General features: G+C 36.8%; 1 protein-coding gene across 1 annotated transcript; it reads right to left on the minus strand.

The window, feature by feature from the left end:
- Positions 1-23: 23 nt before the first annotated feature.
- LOC145126089 (putative glycerol-3-phosphate acyltransferase 3) lies at positions 24-12,741 on the minus strand. Its single transcript, XM_079061499.1, has 2 exons — positions 11,942-12,741; positions 24-1,009 (listed from the first exon to the last, which is right to left on the minus strand). Exons 1-2 carry the CDS (start codon positions 12,686-12,688, stop codon positions 122-124), a joined length of 1,635 nt encoding a protein of 544 aa, XP_078917625.1. The 5' UTR covers positions 12,689-12,741; the 3' UTR covers positions 24-121.
- Positions 12,742-27,026: the final 14,285 nt, after the last annotated feature.

The raw sequence follows: 27,026 nt of genomic DNA on the forward strand, positions 1-27,026 counted from the left end.
ATATATATATATAATAACTCTTTTTTCACTCATGCACATATGTCTGGTTACAATTGTATAAAACATACTTAAATTGTGAATTATATACATTATACATCAAAAGTTGATATATTCTATAATTCTAAATAACACCTTCATTTCCTGCCAAGATCATGTACTTGTCTCTTCTTGTGAGATTCGTACATTGAAACCCTAATGCATCCGCAATTTGTCTCTGAACCTGATTAGCAATTTCGATACTTGATTTCCCACATGTATTTGCACTTGTCCACTTCTCAAGAATCATGACATGGTAAATTCCAATTGGATTCAAAAGAAAGAACAAAGGGTCCAAAAATTTGAAACCGCTTGCAGTTGTCCCATAAAACATACCAACTTTAGCATCTAAAGCAACGGGGATGATTTCATTGCTCATTTCAGCAAACAAAGGGCTAAATCGAAGCACATAGGGTTCCCTACAAGTCGTCCCTTCAGGGCAAACCACAAGGTCACTTTGGTTAAGTAACATCTCCATCATCTTTGAGTCTTTCTCTTTGTTCCTACTCAAATGGGAAGTCTTTAATGGTGCCAAGAGTTCTGATAATCGGCTCAAGCTATATGTAACAGCTGTGACAGGCTTCATTATCGCCATTGATATATAGATTGGATCAAGTAATGTTCTATGATTGCACACATATAACGTGCCTTTTTTCTTGCCTTTGCTTTTGATTAGATCTTCTCTGATTTTGTCAACATTGTTGGTATCGTTTGAACATATATATGTTCTACCTCTCATCCCTGTGTATGACAAGATAGGGATAGACACGGTGTATGGAAAAGATATCGCAATTATGATCCTCAAAATAGTGAGCAAGAACCCAAATGGAACCCATATGATTATTGCTAATGTTATTAGATATGTTGGCATGAGTGCGATCCTTCCATCATGAAAAATCAATGGTTTTGGGTAATTGTCTCTCGGGAGAGCTCGCCATCTTCTCTTTTCTGCTTCGGATACCATGTATATCTCCTAAAGGAAGAAAACATATGGTTTTAAAAAGATGATCAAAGCATAAACAAAGTTATATAATATCCATGTTTTTAATAATAAACTAAAATATATTAAGAGATTTCAATGAAGTGGGACCCCACTTTATTAGCAATAACAAGTGTGTACTCAAAATATGGATAAAATTAATGTATTATTTCATTATTTGTACTCATGGAGATGCATAACTAATATGCTATTGTTACCATCAAAATTTTGATGTCAAATATAATATACATAGACGAAGAAACGTACATATCTAAGTTATGCATTCTTGTCATAAAAAAACTGATCAGCACATATTAATATTAGAAAGGAAAGTGCTACCAAACTAGAAATACCGGTAATTTAGTCATTTTATTTAACATATTATAATAATGTGAAAATTAATTGAATTTGCGCTATCCATAGTCCAAACCCATAATTAAAAAGCATGTTGTGCTAAAATCTAAACTACAGACAAAACATAGATACTTAGCGCAAGAGTCTATAACAAGGTAACTTTTAACATTTTAGTAGTATGTATTATTTTTTTGATTTTATGTATTACTATTTCGATTTAACCCCGTATTATTCTAAAGTTTTGTTTCACCCTTGAGTAGGGTTGTATACAAACCGAACGAACACGAACAAGGGTTTGTTCATGTTCGTTCGTTTAAATTAGCCGAACAAACGAATGAACACGAATGTATAAGCGAACGATTTTTCTTTTTCATGTTCGTTCGTTTAACAAATTACTTTATTCATGTTCGTCCATTTATGTTCGTGAACAAGCTAAACGAACATAAATGAACAAAGATAAAATAACACAATTGAACATATCTGAACATAAACGAACATATAATATACTAATGTAAAAACAATTGAACATATATGAACATAAATAAACTTAAACGAACGAACCTAAACGAACGTAAATGAACAACATAAACGAACGTTCACGAACATAAATGAAATTAAGAACGAGACCATTGTTCATATTTGTTCGTTAAAGAAAATTTAAATTCATTATTGTTCATTTATTAAATAAAATAACATAAACAAACATCTCATCAAATGGTCGTCGAATTCGATTCGTTTACGGCCCAGGCCTCAGTCCTAGAAACATATTTTCTATTTACTATTATACATAGGCTTGGGCCTCAAATGGGTTTTTCAAATGGGCTTCAAGAATTGATGCTTAAGAGTAAAATACTAAACCCGCCTAAACTGCCAACTATGTTGCCCTTTATTTCCTTTATGGGCATCAGGTGAGTTTTTGTGTCCTCCTACATATACGTACACATAGCCACAATATTGGTAAAAAAAAAAATAATACTAGAAATAGGATTGGTTTTAAAATCCGTTTGGGTTAGAAACCAGATCAGATTCAAACCGGTTCAAACCTAAAAAATGGACGCGATTGAAATCGGATTGTACAAAATCGGTTTGAAAATACTCATATAATACATTTCACTATGAGACAAAAATAGAATCCTAAGGGTCCGTTTGGTTGGCAGGAAATGAATAGAATTCGAGGGAAAATGATTTCAATTCCTTTGAATTCATGCGTTTGGTTGGACTTAGAGGAGGGAAAAGGATTCCTAAATGAAATAAACTTTCCACCATATGGTGGAAAGTGAATTCCTTCCAAAGTTGGATGGAAAACATTCCTTCTCATCAAGGAAAGTGACAGATTACAAAAATATCCTTTGTACTTATCAAAAAACCCACCACTACCACCACCACCACCATCACTATCTTGACCACCACCGTCGCCACCACCACCGCCACCGCCACCACCACCACCGCTGCCGCCATAACCACTACCACCACCGCCATGACCACCACTGTCGCCGCCACCACCACCACCATCACCGCCGCCACCACCACCCACCATCACCGCCGCTGCCACCACCCACCGCCACTACCTCCGACGCCACCATCACTACCACCAACGCTACCGCCACCACCACCACTACCTCCGACGCCACCACCACCCACCATCACCGCCATGACCACCACCGCTGCCACCACCCACCGCCATGACCACCACCCACCGCCACTACCTCCGACGCCACCACCACCCACCGCCACCATCGCCACTGCCACCGACCACCAGTATCACCGCCATGATCACCACCATCGCCGCCACAACTACCCACCATCACCGCCGTCGCCACTACCTCCGACGCCACCACCACTACCATCATCGTCGTTACCACAATCAATGCCACCACCACCATCACCACCACCGTCGTCGCCACCCGCCACTGTCGCCGCTACCACCGCCACTGCCCTCACCACTACTGCCACCACCGCCAAAATTTTACCGTTTTTATAGTTTTCATAATGTATCTTACCATATAATTTAGAAAACAAGGTAAAATTAAGTAAAACATGCAAAAAGGGTAATTATGTCATTTTACATGAATTCCAATTCAATTTCCTGCGAACCAAACAGAATCTGGAATTAATTCCAATTCCATTTCATGCCAACCAAACAGCATATGGAATTGGATTCAAATTCTTGACAGATTCCTTTTCCAATTTCAATTCCAATTCCTTCAGCAACATTCTGCGAACCATAGCACCTAAGGTGACAAATGGTTCGTCTTTGGAAGAAGAAACGATGATAAATTACAAGATAGGGCACATGTGATATCTTGTACATATTTTTCCAAATTGCCAATAGGAAGTGAGGCTGAAGATTGGTAGTCATAACAGCCAACAAAATACTGTTATATTAAATGTGAGTAACAATACATGTTAAAAAAAGACTAGAAAAACCGGTCTTAAACAGGCTTAAAAAACCGATGCATGTCAAACTGATCTCAAATCGGTCCTAATTGCTATAACATTGACTCGGTTCAAACAGGCAAATCGGATTAGGAACCAAATCGGTTTCGGATATAAAGTTGATTTCGGATCATGAATTGTTTTTCTTTCCCAACTCTACACACACACACACACACACACACACACACACACACACACATATATATATATATATATATATATATATATATATATATATATATATATATATATATAGAGAGAGAGAGAGAGAGAGAGATAGGTTCAGGTGTTTTAACTAAGTATTGTGTTATTGTATGCATAAATGTGGGTCAATCAAAATTAAGTAAAAAGTTAAATAATTAAATAAATAAATAAATAAGGGTAATTGAACAAATCGACACCCCACCCTTGTCCCTCCAGCCGCCATTACCCCTTTATTCCAGTCTGCATCAAGTTCCGATTCCGACTCGGAGTCGGACGACGAAGCTCAAGCTGCTCTCGAATTACAACCCCTAGAAACGGATGACCATCAATACATCTCAATCAGCATCCCACAATTCATCGTCTTCTGTACGCGATACCCTACACCACATCCATCCGACATCCACAATTATCAAGTCGAAGCTACCATTCTCGACAGCCCACATTTTTAGCGCTTAGATATAATATGAGGAGTAGAAGAGAGATGATTATGTCATTCAAGTGTTCTTCACAACCCCCAAATCGACAAAAAAAAAACCCCATGCCGATTGCTTTTCAACGGTAAAAATAATTAATTAATTTACATGTTTTTTCACGTTTTCATATTTGGGTTTAAATTTAGATGATAATTCCAAATCCCAAAATTGCATCACATTACCATCTCCTATACTCTGTAATTTTCTGGAGTATACAAACAGTGGTTATGCGTTCCGATTTGTCAACATATGGTTGACGATTATGGAATTTCTAATTTCTGGATTTCTGGATTTCATTCACAGTCGGTTTCTTTGTTTATTTCAAATCCTCATTTTATAAACAGTCGATGTTTATTTTTTGCTAATTTCATACAAAAACAGTCGTTTAAGTAAAGCTGATTTGATAAACATGTAATCTGCTTTTTATCATAGGAGTGTGAGTTGTTGATTTTTGCTTTAGCTGTTGATTGCATTCTGTTTTATGGGTTGTTCATCTGTTAGCATAGTTTAGTTAACATTGTATGGGTTTCATAACGATTTATCTGATATATATTGATTCAATTACACATATGGGTTTATCTAATTAAAACTATGTATCTATGTATCTGATTTGTAACAATATGTTTCTAGACGAATTGATGCAAACAGTTAGACAAGAAACAGAGAAGAATAACGATTGCAATGACAATATGTTTCTAGACGAATTGATGCACACCAAGCGCTCGCTAAAATGCTTCAACTAAATGGTATTTCTTCGTTTATAGTATTCTATCAGAAAATAATGTTTTTTTATGATAATCATGAACATATTCTGTTAGAATTCCCCGAATTAATATAATTATTGGTAAATGAATTCCAATTCTATCATAATGGAATCACGAATTCCAATTATGTTGGAATGGAGTATGGATATTTTCTCACTAATTTATTCATTGGATTTGTTTCTACAGAAGCTGATGTTTGAAGAACGGACCACGAAATTTGAACGACGCCTCTTAGCAACATTATTTTTTTAGAATGTATTAGTGTTTTTGTTAGATTTTGATGTTTTTTTTTTCCAGATTTGAAAGTATTTTTAGTTTTATTCTTTAAAAATAAATGTAATTCTTAGCAATTGTTACATGTATTCTATAAGAATTAATGTACTTTTTGTTTTAATTCTTCAATTGATGGTTCGAGAATTTTGTTATTCTACAAGAAATTTTTAAAGTCATGATCAAGAAATATGTTCAAGAATATTTTTATTATTTTATGGTTCAAAAATATTTTTATTTTTGAACACACTCAAACATATTCTGTCAGAATGTCCGAACTAAAAACCTTATAATTTGTAAAATCGGATTTTTAAAATTAATAGAATCTTTGATCCCTTAAAATATGCAAACTTCCTTTATTAAATCTATGTTAACTGACTAAAATATCATTCTAGTTAAATTAGATGGTATTTTTCAATTATATTTAATTAAATAATATGTATTAATCACTTTCTTAAAATAAGTAAAATGATTGGCCCACATTTATGCATACAATAACACAATAATTACTTTGAATAGAATAACCTAAGCCTATATATATATATATATATATATATATATATATATATATATATATATATATATATATATATATATATATATATGTTCAAATGTTTCTAGCAACTATTATGTGCTTGTAAGGACCAATAAAAATTCAAGAAAATTTTAAATCATTAATTAAATAAATAAGGGTAGTATAGTAAATTGGTAAATCAAATTAATAATTATATCCTATAAATTAGGAAACTAATAATTATTTTTGATTCTCATCCATTATTTAAAAAGGCAAGAATCATATTCAACGCAACCCTAAATCACATCTACATTCTTCATCTTCAATTGTCGGCTACCATCGTCACGCTTATATCTCCCTGGTGATTTTTGACGACATCCGCTCCATCTTCGATCGTCTCTAGCCTCCATCTCCAAACAAATCGATTAAGAATTAACACATCAACGGTAAGTCTATTTTTCTATGTTAAAACCGGAATTAATTCAGAAAATATGTTTTTGTTATAAATTATTCTCAAATTCTTCTCAAATTCGATTTTTTTTGTATGTGGTTATAAGAATGTAATATGTTAGGTATTTATTGATATGCGATTTTGATTTTACCAATAATATAGAAATTTTAATTGTTCAATCCTCGTTATGTGCAATTGGATTCTTAGGCCGGACGGAGCGGGCGCGGGGAACCACAGCGGGAAGCTTCCCGCCCGGCGGAACACCGTACCGTCGGCGCGGGGAAGCGTTGTGCGGGAAATGGAGAGGGGAGCCTCTCCCGCTCTCTCTCTCTTGCTGCGATTGGCTGGAAATTTTTTTTTTTTTTGAAAAAGACCCTTTATTCAATGGTAAAAATGTATTTTTTTTTGCTGTAACGGCTAATTGTGGTTTTTTTTTTTTTTTAATCCTTTTTCCACTCCTATAAATACATACATATAACATCAAACATTACACTACCCTCTTTCTCTCTACTTTATATCAACAAAAAAAAAAAATGAATCCCGACAATCAAATCCCAACTTCCGATCGAAGGAAAAAAAGTCATGGTTCGAGTATAAACATCCCTCCTCGAAACATTTTTGCTATCGATTCATCCCCGCAAGGAGTTTACCGCCCCCAACTCAATGCTCCCATCAATCCCCACTACAATTTCAATACCAAAATGTTGGCCAATATTACCCGATGCAAGTTCCAAATGTTCCGTCGCAAATGTTTTCAAACTTTGTTGTGTTTCCGGATCAACAATCGCCAAATCAACCTCAACCCCAAACTCAAACTGAAACTCAAACCCAAACCCAACAACAACACCAACTTGTCGATGAATCGGATGACGCGGAAGAAGAAGACATGGTTCCTAAAACTCAACCAACACCACCACCACAAAGACGTAAAGGGAAAAAACAAGCACGCGAGGGTGTCGCACAACCGGGAAGACAAAAGACGACAACATGGGTTCCACACGAAGAGCTAGTTTTGGTCAAAGCTTGGGTTGATATTTCTGAAGATTCGATTCAGGGAAACGCACAACCGGGAGAACATTTTTGGTTTCGCATTTTAGAATGATTTCGAGAGGAGCTAGGAAAATGTGACGACTACTGTACGAAACATCAACTTAATTCGAAGTTTCGAGAAATAGAAAAGGGGGTTTCAAAAATAAACGGGTTGTACAACAACCTAAAAACCCAACGAAAAAGCGGCCAAGGCGACGAATAAATACTTCAAGAAGCATTGCAGTTTTACCTTGAGGAAGTCGGAAAACCATTCAAGTGGCACGATTGTTGGAAATTATTGGTCCGAAGTCCTAGGTGGAAAAAAATACGAGCAAGATTTTATTTTTGGAGTCCAACAATCAAAGTGAACGAAAACGGGCTCTAGTGGTTACACAACCTCCTCCGATGCTCGGTTCGATCTAGATTTAAATCAGGACGACGAACTTGAGCTAGTAGAAATTGTCCGCCCAATGGGTAGGGACAAAGCGAAGAGAAAGGGAAAAGGGACTTCTTCGAGTGCATCTGATTTCAGCGTGGACATTGACGAAATGCGGAAGATAACATCGTCGTTTGATCGATATAATCTAAATTTCTCCGAACGTTTGACTTTCGACAAAGAAAAAGAAGAAACAAGGAAAAAGGAGCGGGCGGAGAGACAAGAAATGGAGGACATGAAGTTTTTGATGGAAAACGTCGATCATCTCTCGGGACCGGCTCTCGAGCTCGTGATGAAGAAGAGGGAAAAAATTCTGAAAAAATATTTTCCGTAGGTCGTTGTTGGTTTGTTTGATTTTTAGTTTGTGTGTGTGTGTGTGTGTTTTTTTTTTAATTTTCTACTTTTTTAAATTTTAGGTTTAATGTAAGTTTTATTTTAATTAATGAAATGCTTTTTGTGTTTAATTAAATTTTATGTTTAGTATTAATTTAAAAATTATAATTCATAACAAAAAAATTAATTTTATTTAATAAAAAAAAAGAGTGAGGGAAGGACTTCCGACCAATTCCTTTGGTTTTAGGTGAGGGAAAGAAAAGTAAGGGAAAAGAGGGTATGACCCACAAAAAGTGAGGGAAGCTTTCATTCCACTCCTTTCAGTCTTATAATATAATAATGAATTTGGTTTATATGATACATGTAAAAAGTGTCGATGCCTGTTTTTTAGAAACAGTTCATACAATAAATGAAATTAACAATAATAGTTAATTTGTTTTCAACAGCAGCTCAATTTAAAACCAATAGTTTCAAACAAACATTATAATTGTTTTTGTTTAATGTTATGTGGATTTGCGAAAATGTTTTTTATGGTATGGATACGGTAATATTTTATAGGTTCGATTTGTTATATGATAATGTCTAACAAGTATTTGTTGAAATGTCTGAAAGAGAATTTAAGAATCTTACCATGTAGTATACATTCTGTCAGAATTACTGACAACACATGTTTTATATAATATTTTATATTCTCATAGAATGAACATATTTTTTTCATTATGATATGGAAAAGAAAGAAAGCATGGCGAACGATAAATGCATTTTGTTTGTTAAAAACAAGTATATTTGCTTAAACGGTTATACTAACGAGTAATGCATGTTATAAAAGCATTCTCACATAATGTTATTCAACTTTATGGTGTTTATTGTGGTTTAGTTTGTGATTTTGAAATACAATTTCTATTGTCCCTCGTTATTGTATATTTGGAATCTAAAATTATATTAGCAGTAAATAAGATAGTTTTAAATGTATTCTAATAATTTTGTCAGAATGTATTCTGCCAGAATAAATTATATGTAATCTGCCAGAATGTATTCTATGTATTCTGTCATATTCTATGTATTCTACCATAATATATAAAATGATAGTTATTGCAAGTAACATGTTTTTAACCATTATTACTTTTTTTTTTTGTATTTGTGATAGGAATGGATGGAAGAATAAGTTGAAGACCTAATAGGAATAACTTGAAGAATGAATAAAGTTTGATCATACTCACAATTTAAGAATGTTGTTATTTTTTAAGAATTTTATTCATTTTTGTTGATATTCTTTTAGAATATGTATAATTATATTAAAATGTATAATGTTTTTAGTCTGTAAGGATATGTATGAATTTGTATTTAAGTTTGGATATATAAGAATATATTAGAATGTTGTTATTTTTCAACCTCAGAGAATTTTGTTATTCTTCAATAATATTCTAATAGAATAAAATACTGAAAGAATATCAATCTAACAAAAAAATATTCTGACAGAATAAAATCGGTTATGTTTACAAATTACGTTAGAATTAAAATTAATTAATTAAAAAAATTCAGATTTTTAAAATTAGGAGAATTGATTATCCCTAAAAATCCAAAAATTTTCTTTTATAAATCTACGTTAATTGTCTAAAATACCCTTTTGCTAAAATTTGTGTGATTATATGGTACATGTTATCCCATTGTAATATCATACACTCTCAAATCATGCTCATTGATTAATTTTATCCGTTGGTCCAGATATGTGCATTCTGGCACACAATAGTTAGAAAAAACAAAATAACCTAAGCCTATATATATATATATATATATATATATATATATATATATATATATATATATATATATATATATATATATATATATATATACAGAGAGAGAGATGTAAGTTCATTTGAGAATGAAAAAAAATGTTGAGAATGCGAAAATGAATATGGACCACATCCTTTTTTTTATAGTCGCTAAAGCGCTTCGGCATATCGGCGTGACGAGAGAGGTAATATTTATATATGAATATGTAGTGTCACCACCTCCTTTTTCGTTCAACACTTCCCCCACCTCCATAACAATCACCATCGCGACTTCCGTCACCAACCGCCGCTATCTCTACCACCGCCATCTCCGCTACCAACCATAACAAAAAAAAATTCTTAAACTTTTAGGCTATTTGAGCGCTCTCTCTCTCTTATATATATATATATATATATATATATATATATATATATATATATATATATGTGTGTGTGTGTGTGTGTGTGTTTGATATACTCTTACATTTTTTAGCTATGTAGGATAAGGATGTGGAGGAGATGTGGTGTTGTTACATAAGGCCTAAGAGGAATCAAAAGGCCATATTGGTATCCACATTAATGCAAGTTATATAAGAGTTGAAAAGGTAACGATTATGATTGAATAAGTATTTAACTTAGTATGTGATGACATTGAGTAAAGTTAAGTGGATGAGTCGAATGAGCATTCAAGTGTTTAGTAAGGGTTCAATATAAAGAATAAAGTGGTGATTAGGGGGGAGGGTACCATGCACGGGTTTGGAAATATTTATGGGAGGTACCGTCAGTACCCCCAAGGAGCCGTTCCTTATTCAACAATTTAACAAGTGTGGTTGAATGGGCTTAATAAGCGGCTTCACTAACCCGATCCTACCATTTTCAACTCATGCAGTAATCACTTGTACATTATGCATCAAAACTTGTACCAAATCAATTTTGTATATTATTTAATTAGTTTTTAAATTATTTTGTATATTTTTAATATTGTGTAAATTAGTTTTGTATAATTTTTATTAATTTGTGTTTATTTTAAAATAGAAAATTGAGTGGATTGAGTGGGTTGACTGTGTTAGGAAAGATAAGATTTCCATGTGTTGTGGGTTGAGAAAGTTAGAAGAGAGAGGAGAGGGGAGAGAGAAATATTGATGTGGCAGTGAGTTGAGTGGGTTGGGAAGGAATGACTCTCTCCTCTCTTAAGAGTAAATATATGTTTAGTAGGTTGTGGGTATTAAAAGTAAAGTTGCATATGTATTTAATGGATGATGTCACAATCTATTGAATTCTATAAAGTTCAATAGATTGTGGATTTTAAAAAATCTCATGTCGCCGATTATATAAAAGGATTAGTTAGGGAGGGGGAGCCATTCCCTCCCAACCCACTAAACTCACTGTCACATCAATTTTTGTCTCTCATTTTTCTTCATCTTTCCCAACCCACAATACACGAAAATCCTATATTTTCTCAACCCACTCAATTAAAGAAAAATACAAAACAACTAAGGTACAAGTTTTAAAACACATGGTATAAGAGAAAATGAGAGAGAGATGATGAAATGGGTTAGTGAAACCAATTAAACAACCCGTTGAAGAGGGAGTGGTACCGGCGGTAACTCTATTTCTAATTAAGATTTTACCTTGATTGTTTTGTATTTTTTTAATTAAATGAGTTGAAAAAGATAAGGTTTCCGTATATTGTGGGTTGGAAAAGATGAAGAAAAATTAAAGAGAAAAACTGATGTGACAGTGGGTTTAGTGGATTGGGAGGGAATGACTCCCTCCTCCCTTAGACCCCGATGAGTTTAGTGTTATACAAGGAAAATGTCTCTCTCATGGAGTTGTATAGTTCATATGTATAGACATACATGAGGGAGAGGGAAAGAGATTTTATACCTTGCAATGAGAGAAAATATGATGATCAAGGGTTTTGTTGAAGCAACCAAAACCAATGAGATCACTATCACTTTTTCTGTCTCCAAACACGTCATTTATCAAGAAACTTGATCTTGTTGATGGCACCTCCTCCATCAACCCTACAAAATACCCACAAACTACTTTTAAATCTCTCCCAAGAACACGATCAACACCCAAATAATCCTTTAAAAACCCTTCAACCATAACCATAGGCAATTCACTCAAGCCCACCTTTCTCCCACATCTCATCACCACCTGAAACCCTTCAAACCCTAAATCCTCCAAAAAGAATTTTGGCAAAACGGTCCTTCCAATCGAAAACTTTTCCTTTTTTATCCCACAGAAGCATATAAACACCATAATCTTCAACCCCATATCCGTGCTAAATAAACAAACCAAAGGGTAAAATAAGAACAACACTAACCCTCTCAAGACACCACCACCTTCAAAAGCCACAAGCATGAAGTAAGGAAAGAGTGAAGTTGACCTTAATACCCCGCCTTCCACTTCAAACACAAGAGTTGTGTTTAGTAGCTCTTCTGATGTGTGCTTCTCTGCCATGGTTTCATATTTCAAATACTTTAGGCACCTGTTCTTCCTTTGCTGACCCTGAGGGTAACTTAGTGATTTTAACAGAAATTTAAACAAGAATAATAGATGGTGTGACATTTTTCTATCCATCAAGAGATGGTTATTGTTAGTACATGTATCATTTACATAATACATATATTTATACGAGCAACAAGAAGCTATGCCTATCAATTGTACGGCATGCACAAAAGATAGTACGTGAGCTAAATCATTTGAGGTGCACTTGCATGTTGCCCTACACATAAGTGTCAAATCAAAACCACTAATTATTAAGAATAAAAAAAATTAAAAACCTCTTGTCAGACAGTTTGGACATTAGATTATTAATATACATGAATTGAGTGGTAAATGAAATTGTTAACATTTCAACGTCTATGTTTGAAAAATGATTATACAAACAAATTAATCAATTAAATGGACAAATGTATCATTTTAAACCACTTATTTGTTTATTTGACAAAAGAGTTTTATTGGAATATGGATCAAGTAGGATCTTATGAACCACATAAGCTCCAAAACAATAAATGATCGTGTTAATCGATATTCAAGCACGTCGATAGACGCAAATTTTGTGTTTCTCGTTATCAATATCATCTTTTGATAATAGATTTTTTTTTTTTTTTTTTTTGAACCGGTAAATCTAATCTACTCCTAAGCTAACAACACATATTCCACCTACGTCCACGACGGGACTTGAACCCTCAACCTCAAAGAGGGAAGACACCACCTGATACCGTTGGGCTACAAGCCCTTTGGTATCTTTTGATAATAGATGACGTGAAGTTTTCGTTAGATCGAACAACTTTGTCGGATTTGAGTATAGACAAGTCAACCAAACAACGAACACAATGCTCAGCAGATTAAATGAAAGTGCCGCATCATCTTCTTTCGAGAAAGATCGAGGTAGACGTACAAATTGGACTTGTGTAATTCATTTGAAAATTTCCTTTAACAATTAACACCTAAGTCTTTCAAGGCTTTTTCTATTGACGGAGGATAATAAATGATTAATTTGATTATTTCTTTGGTTTGAATTAGCACTTTGTTTTTCTTTTGACTGTCTTTTTTATTTGGGATAACTAGTTTATACCCGTGGGAACCACGGTTATAAAATTAATCAAACTTTTATAGTAAAAACTTAAATTTATTAATAAATTATTTTAAATAAATTATTAATTAAGAGATTTTTTTAGTTATATAAAATTATAATCATTTATTTAAATAAATATGTGAAATTATATCACTTTATAATTTGTATTAATTTTATTTTAATTTTTGTCCTAATGTTATTAATTTAATTTAATTAAAGTGGGAAATTTAAAATTTGAAATTTGAAAAAGAAAATCAATAGGTTTCCAAGTGGTATGCATTAATTAGAAGATATAATAGGGTGACACATGGCAAATGAAGAATAAAATATGCATTAATTAGGAGACCTAATAAGGTGACACATGTCAAGAGGAGAATAAAACTATTCTTTTATTAGAATAGGGAGATGACTTAAAAAGGTAATATATTTTTCGATTTGTACACATTTGGTCACTAAGTTTTTTTTTTCGTTCACATTTACCCCTTCAACTTGTTAAACTGTACACATTCAGTCTTTATGACCGGTTACTCCAGGTTAGCTTGGAAAAATGACTTAATAGGGTAATATATTTCTCATTTTGTACACATTTAGTCCTTAATATTTTTTTGTTTCAAAATAAGTCATTTTTGTTTTTGTACTCATTTAGTACTTATGAATGATTTCTTTAGGTTTTTCTCAGACATCTTACGTGAGACAATCATTGATGAAGTGTGTGGGGTTGTTGATGTTTATGTGTAACGTCTCATTTTCACAACAAAAAATTTTTATTTTTAAATAAGGCAAAAGTCCCTAATTATAAATCTATTATGAAGAAAAAACGTTTATTCCAAAATACATTTATCGAAAATCAGAGTAATATAAGAAACGCGAAATCCTCAATATTGTTGATGAGTGTGTACAATCATGTCTTCGTCTTCCCACGATCAACGATAGAACCTGAAAACATAAACAACTTGGTAAGAACAAAGTTTAGTGAATTTTCTCCAAAATATTCGATACAACAAACGTATTATCATGCATAACGAACCTACACTCACCAGAATGGAATACCTTGACCCAATCAGTTATTGGACTGGAATGCCAACATGCAACAGGTCCAATCAGTCATCAGACTGGAATACCCAGGGTTTGTTGACATGTCGCCTTAACCCAACCGCTCTTCTCGAGCCTCCGTGCCTACACCTTACAGCTGGCCCGCACCAGGTATCTTGGCCTACAACATATAGCAGGACCACCTCAACCTATCCCACAACCATATGGCTATCCCACGTAAGATGTCGTGAGAAAACCTAAAGAAATCATCCATAAGTACTAAATGAGTACAAAAACAAAAATGACTTATTTTGCAACAAAAAAATATTAAGGACTAAATGTGAACAAAAATATTAATGACTAAATGTGTACAAAGTGAGAAATATATTACCCTATTAAGTCATTTTTACCGGCTAACCTCGAGTAGCCGGTCATAAGGACTAAATGTGTACAGTTTAACAAGTTAAAGGGGGTAAATGTGGACGAAAATAAAAGTCAGTGATTAAATGTGTACAAATTAAAAAATACATTAGCCTTTTAAGTCATTATCCCTTTTTATTTTCCTGTATCTCTTTCCTGTCTAGAATCTTGTTAGGTTTTGCCTTTTTAATATACATATTTTATTTTCCAGTGAAATAAAAATAAAAAAAATAAAAAATTAGCCCTGTTAATTATAAAAGTAGTTATCAGTACTAGTGGTGTTATTTTAAGAAGTTGGAATTTGGAACTAGCGGTTAATGGTCTTTAAGTTGTAGCTCAACTAACAATTGTTTTTTTTGCCTATTTAAGATAATGATTACTAAACCGTGTTATGCTAAAAGAAAGTTTTTAAAGAAATTAAATTTTCTTTTACTTTTTATGCCTATAAATTCTTCTACCAAATTAAATTGTGATATGTGTAACATTTAATGTTTATTTAATGAAATTTTAGTATACTAATATGACACGTGTCATTATTTAATTGGATAGGATAGAAAGATATTTAATTTATCAAGTTTTTAAGTTTATTGTCTAATAAAACTTTTCAGTAGCATTACCATCTATCTTCTCTCCCACCGTTCTTTCTAAATAGAGAGAGTATTCATCATTCTTATCAATTCTAACTTATTTGTCACATAAGTTTTTTTTATCTTCTCTTTTCCATCTCTCTCATCTCACAACACATACAAACCTAGGGATGGACCTCGCATAGGTTCCGAAGGTCCCGGACCACTACTCAATTTTGTCTTCCAAAAGGTAAAAAATTTCACCAAAAAAGTACATAATAAAACATACTGATATGTTATTTTTTACACATAACTTGTATTTCTAATACTAACTATGAATAATATATTATGTTAAGTTCCAGGTTTAAATCATTAGTTTTGATAAAAAAAAAATACTAATAAAAATGAGAAACTCCTTTCTATATGTTGAAATATTGAAAAACATATGGTATGAATGAATCCAATCTCATCCCATATCGATGGTGGAAGAGAAAATGAGAATCAAATCTCTTTTATAAAAAAAATAATTCTAAACTAGAAGAAAACAACTTTTTATAAGGTTGTTTTTTAGAAGTTCAAGTTACAAACTTTATCAAACCTAATGTTGCTTAAACTATTTTTTTTAAGCAAAAGCTTTTTTGATTTGAGTTCGTCTCAGTTTGACGGGTTTCATGGGTTTGTCATATGTTGACCGAACTCGATATGAACCCGACCCAACACGAACTCGTTTTCCACCCCCTTTGCAAAGTGCAAATCCATATTTTTCTTCCCTTTCAACACACTCAATTTTCATTTTTATATTTATAAAACTAATTAAAAATTTAACGTCCGTGAATTCAGACTAGGCCTTTATTGAGTAATTAAAATATTCGAATAAGATAATTGCAAATAAACGAACAAGATCATTCGAACATAATATGTGTTTATATAAGGTGATTTATATATGTTATGTACATGAAGTTTCGGCAAATGTTATGGGTGTATAATACTTGTATAAAAGCTTATTTTAAAATTAAACAAATTGTGTTAAATAAACATTTATTAATAAAAGATTATTTAAAATAAATAATCTTGACGAAAGTTGTAGTAGTCATGATTACGAACCCGTGAGTATAAAGAACACAAAAATATGACGTCATATGAAGAAGTTATAAGTTTTTGAAATTTTGCGTTCGACATAGTACAATCATATATGTGTCATAAAATATGAAACGATGATGTATTACTTTTTAGCCAAAGTAATGTAAAGAAGATTTGATGTCCTCATAAATACGAAACCATCGATATAATGAACGTCGAGAACGGAGCCCATATAAAGAAGATATGAATTTCACAAAGTCTTTCTTAGTGTAATCTTTATAGACTTTAAAGTGAAAATGGATTATAAATTAGCTGATAAATTATAAATGAAAGTTGTAGTACACGATGATACGAATCTGTGGATATAAAGAACGTCGAAAATTGAGCTTATATGCGAAAGTTACAATTTTTCAGAGATCGCGAGAATTTACATGTTGAAGGAGACGTGGAACCACCTAGAAGGCGCCACGTGCCAGCATCGGACGCCCTTTCTTCTGTTAGACTCGACGACATGGTCCAACGAGAAAGAGACAAATGACACCGCCAGATAAGAGTTACGACGCCGCGATACGGCATGTCGCGCTTATTAAAAATTGCTATAAATAGTAGTCGAACCCTCCTTCCTTTCTTGCACATTTTTACCAAAATTTCTCTCTCAAACCACTCCCGGACCCCCGAGATCCGACTTTTGAGTTTCGAGCATTTTATCGAGGCGATTGGGCGTTGAAAATCCTGTAACATCCTGTTTCAGATTGTTTGCGATTCAAGACTCGTGGGCCGTAATCTGAATATGAGAAGGTTTCGAGATTTTGAAAAAGATATGTTTAGGTCTTCTTGGATATGGATAGGGTGGATTGTGTGAGAAAGGGGTTCGGTTTGTGCTTTAGGTCCCAAGGGTATCGGCAAGTGTTGGTTTGGACTTTTCATGAATTTTGGATCTGAGTTCGAGTGGGCTCTAGGAGAAATAAAGTTGATTCAAGTGTAGAACTTCTCGCCACCTTTTCATGGATATAAAGTTCGTCGAAAACGGACATCGGGTGAGGAAGATATGACACTTGGAAGTTTTTGGCATAAACGGTCCCTTAAGGAGAAAAGTTGGCATGGAAGGCCATGCATGTGAAATGGAAGCGCATGGGTACGCCCATCGTAAGGTTGGGTTACGCCCAGCGTATAAGGGAAATGGTCGCGGGTGCTCCTTAGCGTATGCCCAACGTACAAGAGGTACGCCCAGCGTACGTCCAGAGTCCAGAAACCCTAAATTTAGGGTGTGCCGCTATATAAAGAGCATATTGGTTCTAACCCTAGCCTCCTTATCTGTTCTCTTACCCTCAGAAAACCCTAGAACGCCCCATCCCTTCATTCTTGAGTGATTTTCTCCATATGAAGCTCATTTGGTGGTGTAAGCTTGGAAGAAGAAGTTGGCAAGGAAGAACTTGGGAGTTTGGAGCTCATAGATCTGGAATGTCCTCATCATTTGGAGCTCTTCTGAGGTATAAAGTTCATAACTTTACTTAAGAATGCATAGATCTTGTGTAGTGAAGTTTTGGAGTTGTTTTGGTCCCAAGTTTGGACCTTTATGTTGGAATCTTGTTTTTGAGCTTAGGGTTGCCACCCTCAGAGCTAAAAGGGTCCCATAAGCAGTAAAGTTTCAATCTTGATGGTCCTAATGAGTTCATGCATGATATCTAGCCCTTGTTATGGAAATATTTTGATGCCTTTTGAGTTTGAGCTTATTTGGTGGATTGCAAGTCACCAAGATTATGACTTTAAGGATTAAGAGGATAATAAGGACCTGGATCTAAATTTGTGGCCTCTGGAATGAAGTATTAAGCACTTAATGGAAAAAGGGCTTAACAGGAAGGTTACGCTGAGCGTACGTGCAGGTACGCCCAGCGTACTCGCCATCGAGTCGGTACGCTTAGCGTATGTAGGAGTACGCTCCGCGTAACTTGTCTGTATTGGACTTTGTGTTTTGGGCCATGCTTTGGGCCATGCCTTGGGCAGTTGGGCCATCAATAGTCTGAAGTTATGGGCCAATGATGTATTTGAGCTTGGGGTGAGGCCCATTGGAGGGAGTGGGCCCAGTTTAGCAAAGTGGGCCGTTAGTGGACTTGGGAAGTTTATCTAGTGTTGGGCCCGCCAATTAGATTGAGAATTGGGCCTTGGTGGGTCCAATGGGTTTAGGTCATTATTGGGCTGGTCAGTGGGCTGTTATTAGACCTAAAGAGTGAGAGTTGGACTTAATACCTAATTGGGGTAATTGTGGGCTTTTGCACAGAGTTAGAGAACGAAGTATAGCGGCAGCATTACTAGAGGCTGTTCATCATACGAGGTGAGTCTTCTCACTATACCTTACCTAGAGTGGTAATTATGTGTGACCGGAAGGTCTTATATACTATGACGAGTATGTGATATATGTTGTTATGTGAGATGTATATGTTATGTATGTTATGAGTAGCATGGTATGGACCGGAAGGTCAACAGTGTATGGACCGGAAGGTCAGTAGTGTATGGACCGGAAGGTCAATATGGTATGGACCGGAAGGTCGACAGAGTAGGACCGGAAGGTCTACTCAGATTGTGGGACCGGAAGGCCCCTGAGACACATTGACCGGAAGGTCTCGTAGAGCTATAGCATCGAGTGGCTTATGTGATGTATGTAGTAATTTGGGGAACTCACTAAGCTTCGTGCTTACCGTGTTATGTGTTATGTGTTTCAGGTTCTTATCAGGATCGCGGGAAGGCACCGGCATGATTGTACACACACACTATGTTTTGGGAAGAGCTACTGTGGATCCTGGATTTTATGTGATGATTTGAAAACTTTGTTAAATGAATATTTGGAGTTGAACAATATGATTTATGTTTTTATGAATTGAAAATGAAAAATTGGTTTGAATTTTCACGACGTTACAAGTTGGTATCAGAGCCTTGGTTTGAGGGATTCGGATACACCTTTGGGCATATCTGAACTCAAACTGAGGATTTGAGAAAAGTTTTCAAAAAGAAACGATTTTCTAAGATAAGTAAAAGACTTTCAAGAAAGCGGAAAGGAGCAGTGTGTACAATCAGCCAGCGCCCGAACTGTGATTTCCCAAAATACCCTTACGTTATATGTTATGAGATGTTATGTGATATGTTATGCACGCTAGAGAGTAGGCTAGGTATTCATATCTAGGACTATATTGGCCTGATTTGTGATGCCTTAACCTAGGAGTTACTGCTACTATGAGTTACTTCGAGAATGAGTAGGTAGCAGAGAGGAGCTTATGAGAGGTCTACTGGAAAGTGGCCTGTGTGTGATAAGATGTAGAGTACTTGTGATCTGGAATCCTAGGAGGAGGACTTGGGGTGAAAACTGATGTGGTGTGGAAGGTAGTATTGGGCCCGTACTACTGGAAACACCGGATCAGTGAGCAGTCCAAGTAAGAATCCTTGGGATGCTAAGGAACAAGTAGGGCTGAGTGATCGAGTGCAAGCATACTCGAGCGAGTCTCTATTTTCTTTTATGATGTGAGATATCATGGTGGGTACACGACACACACCGGTGAGCAGCGGTGTTAGCGATGAGGAGAAGTGATGTCATGGTTTGAGTACCATGATAAATAGCAGATTGAGAAGTGATGTCATGGTTCGAGTACCATGATAAGTAGCAGATTGAGAAGTGATGTCATGGTTCGAGTACCATGATAAGTAGCAGATTGAGAAGTGAGGACATGGTTCGAGTACCATGATAAGTAGCAGATTGAGAAGTGATGTCATGGTTCGAGTACCATGATAAGTAGCAGATTGAGAAGTGATGACATGGTTCGAGTACCATGATAAGTAGCATATCGAGAGGTGACATCATGGTTCGAGTACCATGATTTGAGGCGGATTGAGAAGAGAGAACATGGTTCGAGTACCATGATTCGTAGTAGATTAAGAGGAGATAACATGGTACGGGTACCATGATTTATAGCAGATCGAGAGGTGGCCACACGGTTTGAGCACCATGACATGTGGCGGTTAGTGCTTCTGGTTTTACCAGTTATTCCGTGGTGATTGTCTAGACTGAGATCAGATATGAAAGAGTATGGGGCTAGAAGGCCATGATGAACGAGTTTAGTGAAGCATCCCTTGAGAGGGGAATCGAGTTAGCTCCAAGGAATTGTTGGTGAGATGCCAGTTGGAGTCGCAAGACTCAGGAATGTGTAGGGATGGTACATTATGGAAGAATACGGTATGGGCTGAGCGACCGGCCGATAGTGAAGATGTCACTTTCTGTGACCTGGGTGGTGTTATTTCCGTTTCCTATGGGAAACATAAGAGGTGTTGGGATTTCGGTTTCTGAACTTGGGGGTAAAACCCTGCGGGTTAGCATTGATGGCGACTTTCCATCAAAATATTTGAGCAGCATGTCTGCCGAGAGGTAATGTTAGAGCATGAGCAGGTTGTCAGTGGGGACTGAGATGGTTAAGGACAAGGATACACCCTATTTGAGCATAGTAGGGCATGTATTAGCTGCAGCGGTGGACGATCAAAAAGAGGATAGTGGGGCGGTGGCCCTTATTGTCTATGATGAGTATCGAGTGTAGTAATGAGGTCTCCGCTCTTATTACGACCCACGTGATGGAACGTTGGTTGAGGAGTCGAGGATGAGGAGTATGATAGTTCATTACTTTGAGATTAAGAGTCAGAGTTACTACTGGACAGTTGAGATGTACGGTAATGGGATGGTATGAGATTCTGTATGATTAGAGGCAACCATGATGAGAAGTTTCTGAGGATTTCATCTGAGATTCAGGGTATTTGGAGTTGCGAGGTCTCTATTGGGGAGACCACCGAGCATTGCGTAGTACCTTCCAAGAGTAAGTGTGACGTTTCTAGTGGAAACAGTCTGTGGAATAGATTATTGGTGCGCCAATTGGTGATGGTTCGAACCCTGAGTGGGGGAGAACTGGATATTCTATCGAGAGGATCAGAGATTTGTTCAAGAGCGGTTAGGGAGCTGGATGGAGACATGCACTATGGATTCATGAGATCAGGGTTATTGGTGGTCGAAGTGAGTTGCAGAGAGAGTTAATAAATGTTGTACGTGTTCAAGAAAGGATGAGTGTCTGCACGGCAGGTGGCCGTTGGTCAGAGGCTTGGTGGTAGATAGGAAATTTTTAGAGGTGGTTGGTCCGCAGGACATGAGTTAATGATCGCCGTGCGGCGTCGAACTGAGGATGAGATTGTGAGAGGTTGCGGTGATGCTACGGGAAGCCGCAGTACTCACTATTCAGTGAGAGGTTGCGGTGATGCTACGGGGATCCGTAGTACTCACTATTCAGTGAGAGGTTGTGGTGATGCTACGAGAAGCCGTAGTACTCACTATTCAGTGAGAGGTTGCGATGATGCTACGGGAAGCCGTAGTACTCACTATTCAGTGAGAGGTTGTGGTGATGCTACGGGAAGCCGTAGTACTCACTATTCAGTGAGAGGTAGCGATGATGCTACAGGAAGCCGTAGTACTCACTATTCAGTGAGAGGTTGCGGTGATGCTACGGGGATCCGTAGTACTCACTATCCAGTGAGAGGTTGCGGTGATGCTACGGGAAGCCGTAGTACTCACTATTCAGTGAGAGGTTGTGGTGATGCTACGGGAAGTCGTAGTACTCACTATTCAGTGAGAGGTTGCGGTGATGCTACGGGAAGCCGTAGTACTCATTATTCAGTGAGAGGTTGCGGTGATGCTACGAGGAGCCGTAGTACTCACTATTCAGTGAACGGTTGTTGTGATGCTACGGGAAGCCGTAGTACTCACTATTTAGTGAGAGGTGGCGGTGATGCTACGGGGATCCGTAGTACTCACTATTCAGTGAGAGGTTGCGGTGATGCTACGGGAAGCCGTAGTATTCACTATTCAGTGAGAGGTTGCGGTGATGCTACGGGGAGCCGTAGTACTCACTATTCAGTGAGAGGGTGTTGTGATACTACGGGGAGCCGTAGTACTCACTAGTCAGAGCATGATGCAGAAGGGTTTTAGGCTTGGGTAGCCCTAATGATTGAGTTTGGGAGCCTGGTGGTTGGACCAGGGGCGAGGCCGAGGTCTCCATATTTATCAGAAATCGTTGTATTCTAAGTTGAGTCGTGGTTATCGCAACCGAAGGGAATTGAAGAAGTGGTGTACGCGTGGATTGCGAATCTTGGGTCATGAGTTGAGTATCAGATTGGAATTTAGTGGACCCAATTTTGTTGTTGAATCTGACTCTAGAGCTTGAGTATGGATTCATTCGTGTGTTTAGTAGGCAAGATGAGGTGTCGGATTCGTAGATGGGTTCATTTTGAGAAGTATTGTTCCCCATCAGATGTATTAAACCAGAGTGAGTTAGCTCGTCGGCATGGGAAGAACCGCTAAATGCATGGAATCAGTGGATGGTAGACGGCAGAGGGCGAAGGTAAGACGATATCAGATAAATTGTAGTATTCGCTTGGGGTAAAGCGAACTACGTGACATGTGCGTCACGATGAGTTGAGGTAGCTATCGCGAGCAGGAGGGTTGTAAGTTATCATATTGGGTGTGCAAGGGGTAGCTGTTGGAGGTGAAACCGTTGGGTCGTGATCTGACCTGGTACTTAGAGTTGGAAGTGTTTTATCCGAGTCTGTTAATCGATGATCGATTATCAGGGTGATATTCTGCATGGGCGGTCTGGCGGGGAGACAGACCACTATAGTCTTCCAGTTTTGGAGAGTTAGAGCAGATACCTCCACGGGAAAAATGGGTCCGTCCTTCTCCGGCTTGGGAATTTCTACTTGGTTTCGGATGTCCTGGGAGGAGGATCGTTGAATGTTAAGAGATTTTCCAGCTGTGCTTCCCGGACTATTGGTTTCGATTTATGCGAAGAAAAGGAACGATTTCGAGGGCGAAATCTAAATTAAGTGGGGGAGAATTGTAACATCCTGTTTCAGATTGTTTGCGATTCAAGACTCGTGGGCCGTAATCTGAATATGAGAAGGTTTAGAGATTTTGAAAAAGATATGTTTAGGTCTTCTTGGATATGGATAGGGTGGATTGTGTGGGAAAGGGGTTCGGTTTGTGCTTTAGGTCCCAAGGGTATCGGCAAGTGTTGGTTTGGACTTTTCATGAATTTTGGATCTGAGTTCGAGTGGGCTCTAGGAGAAATAAAGTTGATTCAAGTGTAGAGCTTCTCGCCACCTTTTCATGGATATAAAGTTCGTCGAAAACGAACATCGGGTGAGGAAGATATGACACTTGGAAGTTTTTGGCATAAACGGTCCCTTAAGGAGAAAAGTTGGCATGGAAGGCCATGCATGTGAAATGGAAGCGCATGGGTACGCCCAGCGTAAGGCTGGGTTACGCCCAGCGTATAAGGGATATGCTGTTATGTGACCGGAAGGTCTTATGTACTATGACGAGTATGTGATATATGTTGTTATGTGAGATATATATGTTATGTATGTTATGAGTAGCATGGTATGGACCGGAAGGTCAACAGTGTATGGACCGGAAGGTCAGCAGTGTATGGACCGGAATGTCAATATGGTATGGACCGGAAGGTCGACAGAGTAGGACCGGAAGGTCTACTCAGATTGTGGGACCGGAAGGCCCCTGAGACACATTGACCGGAAGGTCTCGTAGAGCTATAGTCTCGAGTGGCTTATGTGATGTATGTAGTATTTTGGGGAACTCACTAAGCTTCGTGCTTACCGTGTTATGTGTTATGTGTTATGTGTTTCAGGTTCTTATCAGGATCGCGGGAAGGCACCGACATGATTGTACACACACACTATGTTTTGGGAAGAGCTACTGTGGATCCTGGATTTTATGTGATGATTTGAAAACTTTGTTAAATGAATATTTGGAGTTGAACAATATGATTTATATTTTTATGAATTGAAAATGAAAAATTGGTTTGAATTTTCACGACGTTACAAATCCGACGAAAAGAAGCATTCAACATTGAAGTTCCGCCCGCGAAGTTTTTGAGTTGTCGCTAGAAAACCAGTAAGTTGAGTTGCATTTACTATAATTTTAAGTGTAACTTATACTCATGTTCATTGTCTCTGTGAGTAAGATTTATCAGTAATTTCAGTTATAATATTGATTAATCTACTTACGAGAATGATGTCTAGGAAAGATCTTAGTGAGGTGTTTAAAGTGGATTTTCCAAATAGTATGTTTATATTCCAAACAGATCATACCTCCAATATGATCTTACCTGGTCATTCCTTATTTGACAGAACTCGGTATTCTTTGCGATTATTTCAGAAATTGTTAATATAACCTTATAAATACGAACGAATACTGAAGCATAGTAATATTCGTATTTAGGTCGTACAAAAGGGTAAAACAAAAGTGTTAGGTGAGAAGCTAACCTAACCGCGAATCTTCCACCTCAATCAGGTGAGTGCATAGTTACTTTCATGAACATGATTTTAATATAAGTATTTACTAAATGTATTTAATATCAATTAAATGCTTATATGTGTATTAAATGTTTATTATTTGGAATATGTGTTAAGTGTATATTTGGTAAGAGTACATGACAATCTTAAATAAAAGTATCGTTAATTTAAAGATTAAATGTATACAAAATGGATACTGTTTGAATTTTGTGCTAAATGTATTCCTATATTATAACAATATTACATACACAAGAAATTGTATTTGAAGTTGATTACATATATTGTAGTCATGCCTAGTTATACCTAGTTTGAACTAAGTTAAATAATAAGTGCTTAGTTATACCTATATTATGATAGTGTTGTGTAAACAGGAAGTGTGTATTGAAAGTTGATTACAGGTATTGTAGTCTTGTCTAGTTATATACTAAGACTCATAAAGATGCTTAGTTTGAAGTAAGTTAAATAATGTAACATCCGTATTTCCAGGTATCATAATTTAAGTATTTATTTTTGATTTAAGAAGAGGGACTCGACGAGTTGACGCCTAAACTCATCGAGTAGGATCGCGACTGATGACTTGGATTAATGAATAGACTCGACGAGCCGGTGAGTCGACTTGACGAGTCCACGCTGTGGATAGAAACCCTAAATCTTTGGGCCTCTGCCCTATTTAAGGGACCTTATGGCCTTAATTGGCGGCGACACACACACTTGAGAGACTCTAACGAACCAGAGAGTATAGAGAGTGAGGGAAGGAGCTAATTACATCACCATTAGTGCATTCTTGCAAGAAGGAAGGAGGGGATTCAAGCTAGGCTAATTGAGGAGCTCAGATCTACTATCACTTCTTCAAAGGTTGTTGTTTGAGGTATGAATCCATACCTATTTTCGTGTATATAGTAGATCTTATGAATCTACGGTTTCTTTACCCCTTCTTTAGTTGGAATATGGAGCATGTGGAGTCCCATTGAGGAATAGACTTTAGATCTGGATCTTGAGAGGTCCAGAGAGTCCCAATCATCCAGCTTTATGCAGTCCCATAAGAGTTTTGAGTCTAGGTTTCCATTTTAAGAGTTATTTCATCAAATAGAGCCATATGTGCGATGCATGAACATAAAGATGGGACCTTTACGTGACTTTTGGGTGTTAGAAGGTCAGATCTATAAGCTAGAGAAACAGATCTGACATCAGAAGGTCGTTTGAGCATTTTGATGGAGGAAACTCGCCGATTCCATGAGAGGACTCGACGAGTCGGATCGTGTTGCTCCGCGATTCGTGATCAGTGGTAACCCGTCAAGTGAAAGGTTAACTCGACGAGTCGAGTGAGGCCTTAGAAGGATTCAGAGGACACGCATGGACTCGCCGAGTCACCCGAGTGCACTCGACGAGTCTGGTCAAGGTTGGACCGTTGACTAGAGTTGACTTTCGTTTACTTTTAAGGTTTGGTCAACAATTGGACACTTGGACCATTGGAGGGGTAAAATGGTCTTTTCCCCTTTTGAGAGATTATAGGAAGGGATTAGTCTCGCCTTTGAAAATCGTTGTTAATTAGAGGTAAATTACTTTATATGATTAGGCGGAGGCTAGATCAGTATTTCGAGTTCGAGACTTTCCGAGATTACCCGAGGTGAGTCTTCTCAATATACTTTACCTAGAATGGTAACTATGTGTGACCGGAAGGTCTTATGTATTTGTATGAGTTATGTGACTTATGTGAGATGTTTACTGTGATATGTATATGTTGAATGAATTGGGCCGGAAGGAAAACAGAGTTGGGGCCGGAAGGCAAGGCATGGTAGGGCCGGAAGGTCTACCAGAGCTGTGGGACCGGAAGGTCCCACTGAGACACATTGACCGGAAGGTCATGCGATGCTATAGCCTCGAGAGGCTAATA

This window comes from Lactuca virosa, chromosome 7 (assembly GCF_052849685.1).
Source record: "Lactuca virosa cultivar CGN04683 chromosome 7, Lactuca_virosa_CGN04683_v6, whole genome shotgun sequence".
Classification (NCBI taxonomy): Eukaryota; Viridiplantae; Streptophyta; class Magnoliopsida; order Asterales; family Asteraceae; genus Lactuca; species Lactuca virosa.

Excerpts from the sequence above, each read along its gene's own strand:
- LOC145126089 (XM_079061499.1), bottom strand. The coding sequence starts at position 12,688 with ATGTATTATGTAAATGATACATGTACTAACAATAACCATCTCTTGATG. Across the intron at positions 1,010-11,941 it reads ATATTTTCTCTCATTGCAAG|GAGATATACATGGTATCCGA; the intron begins GTATAAAATCTC and ends TTCTTCCTTTAG.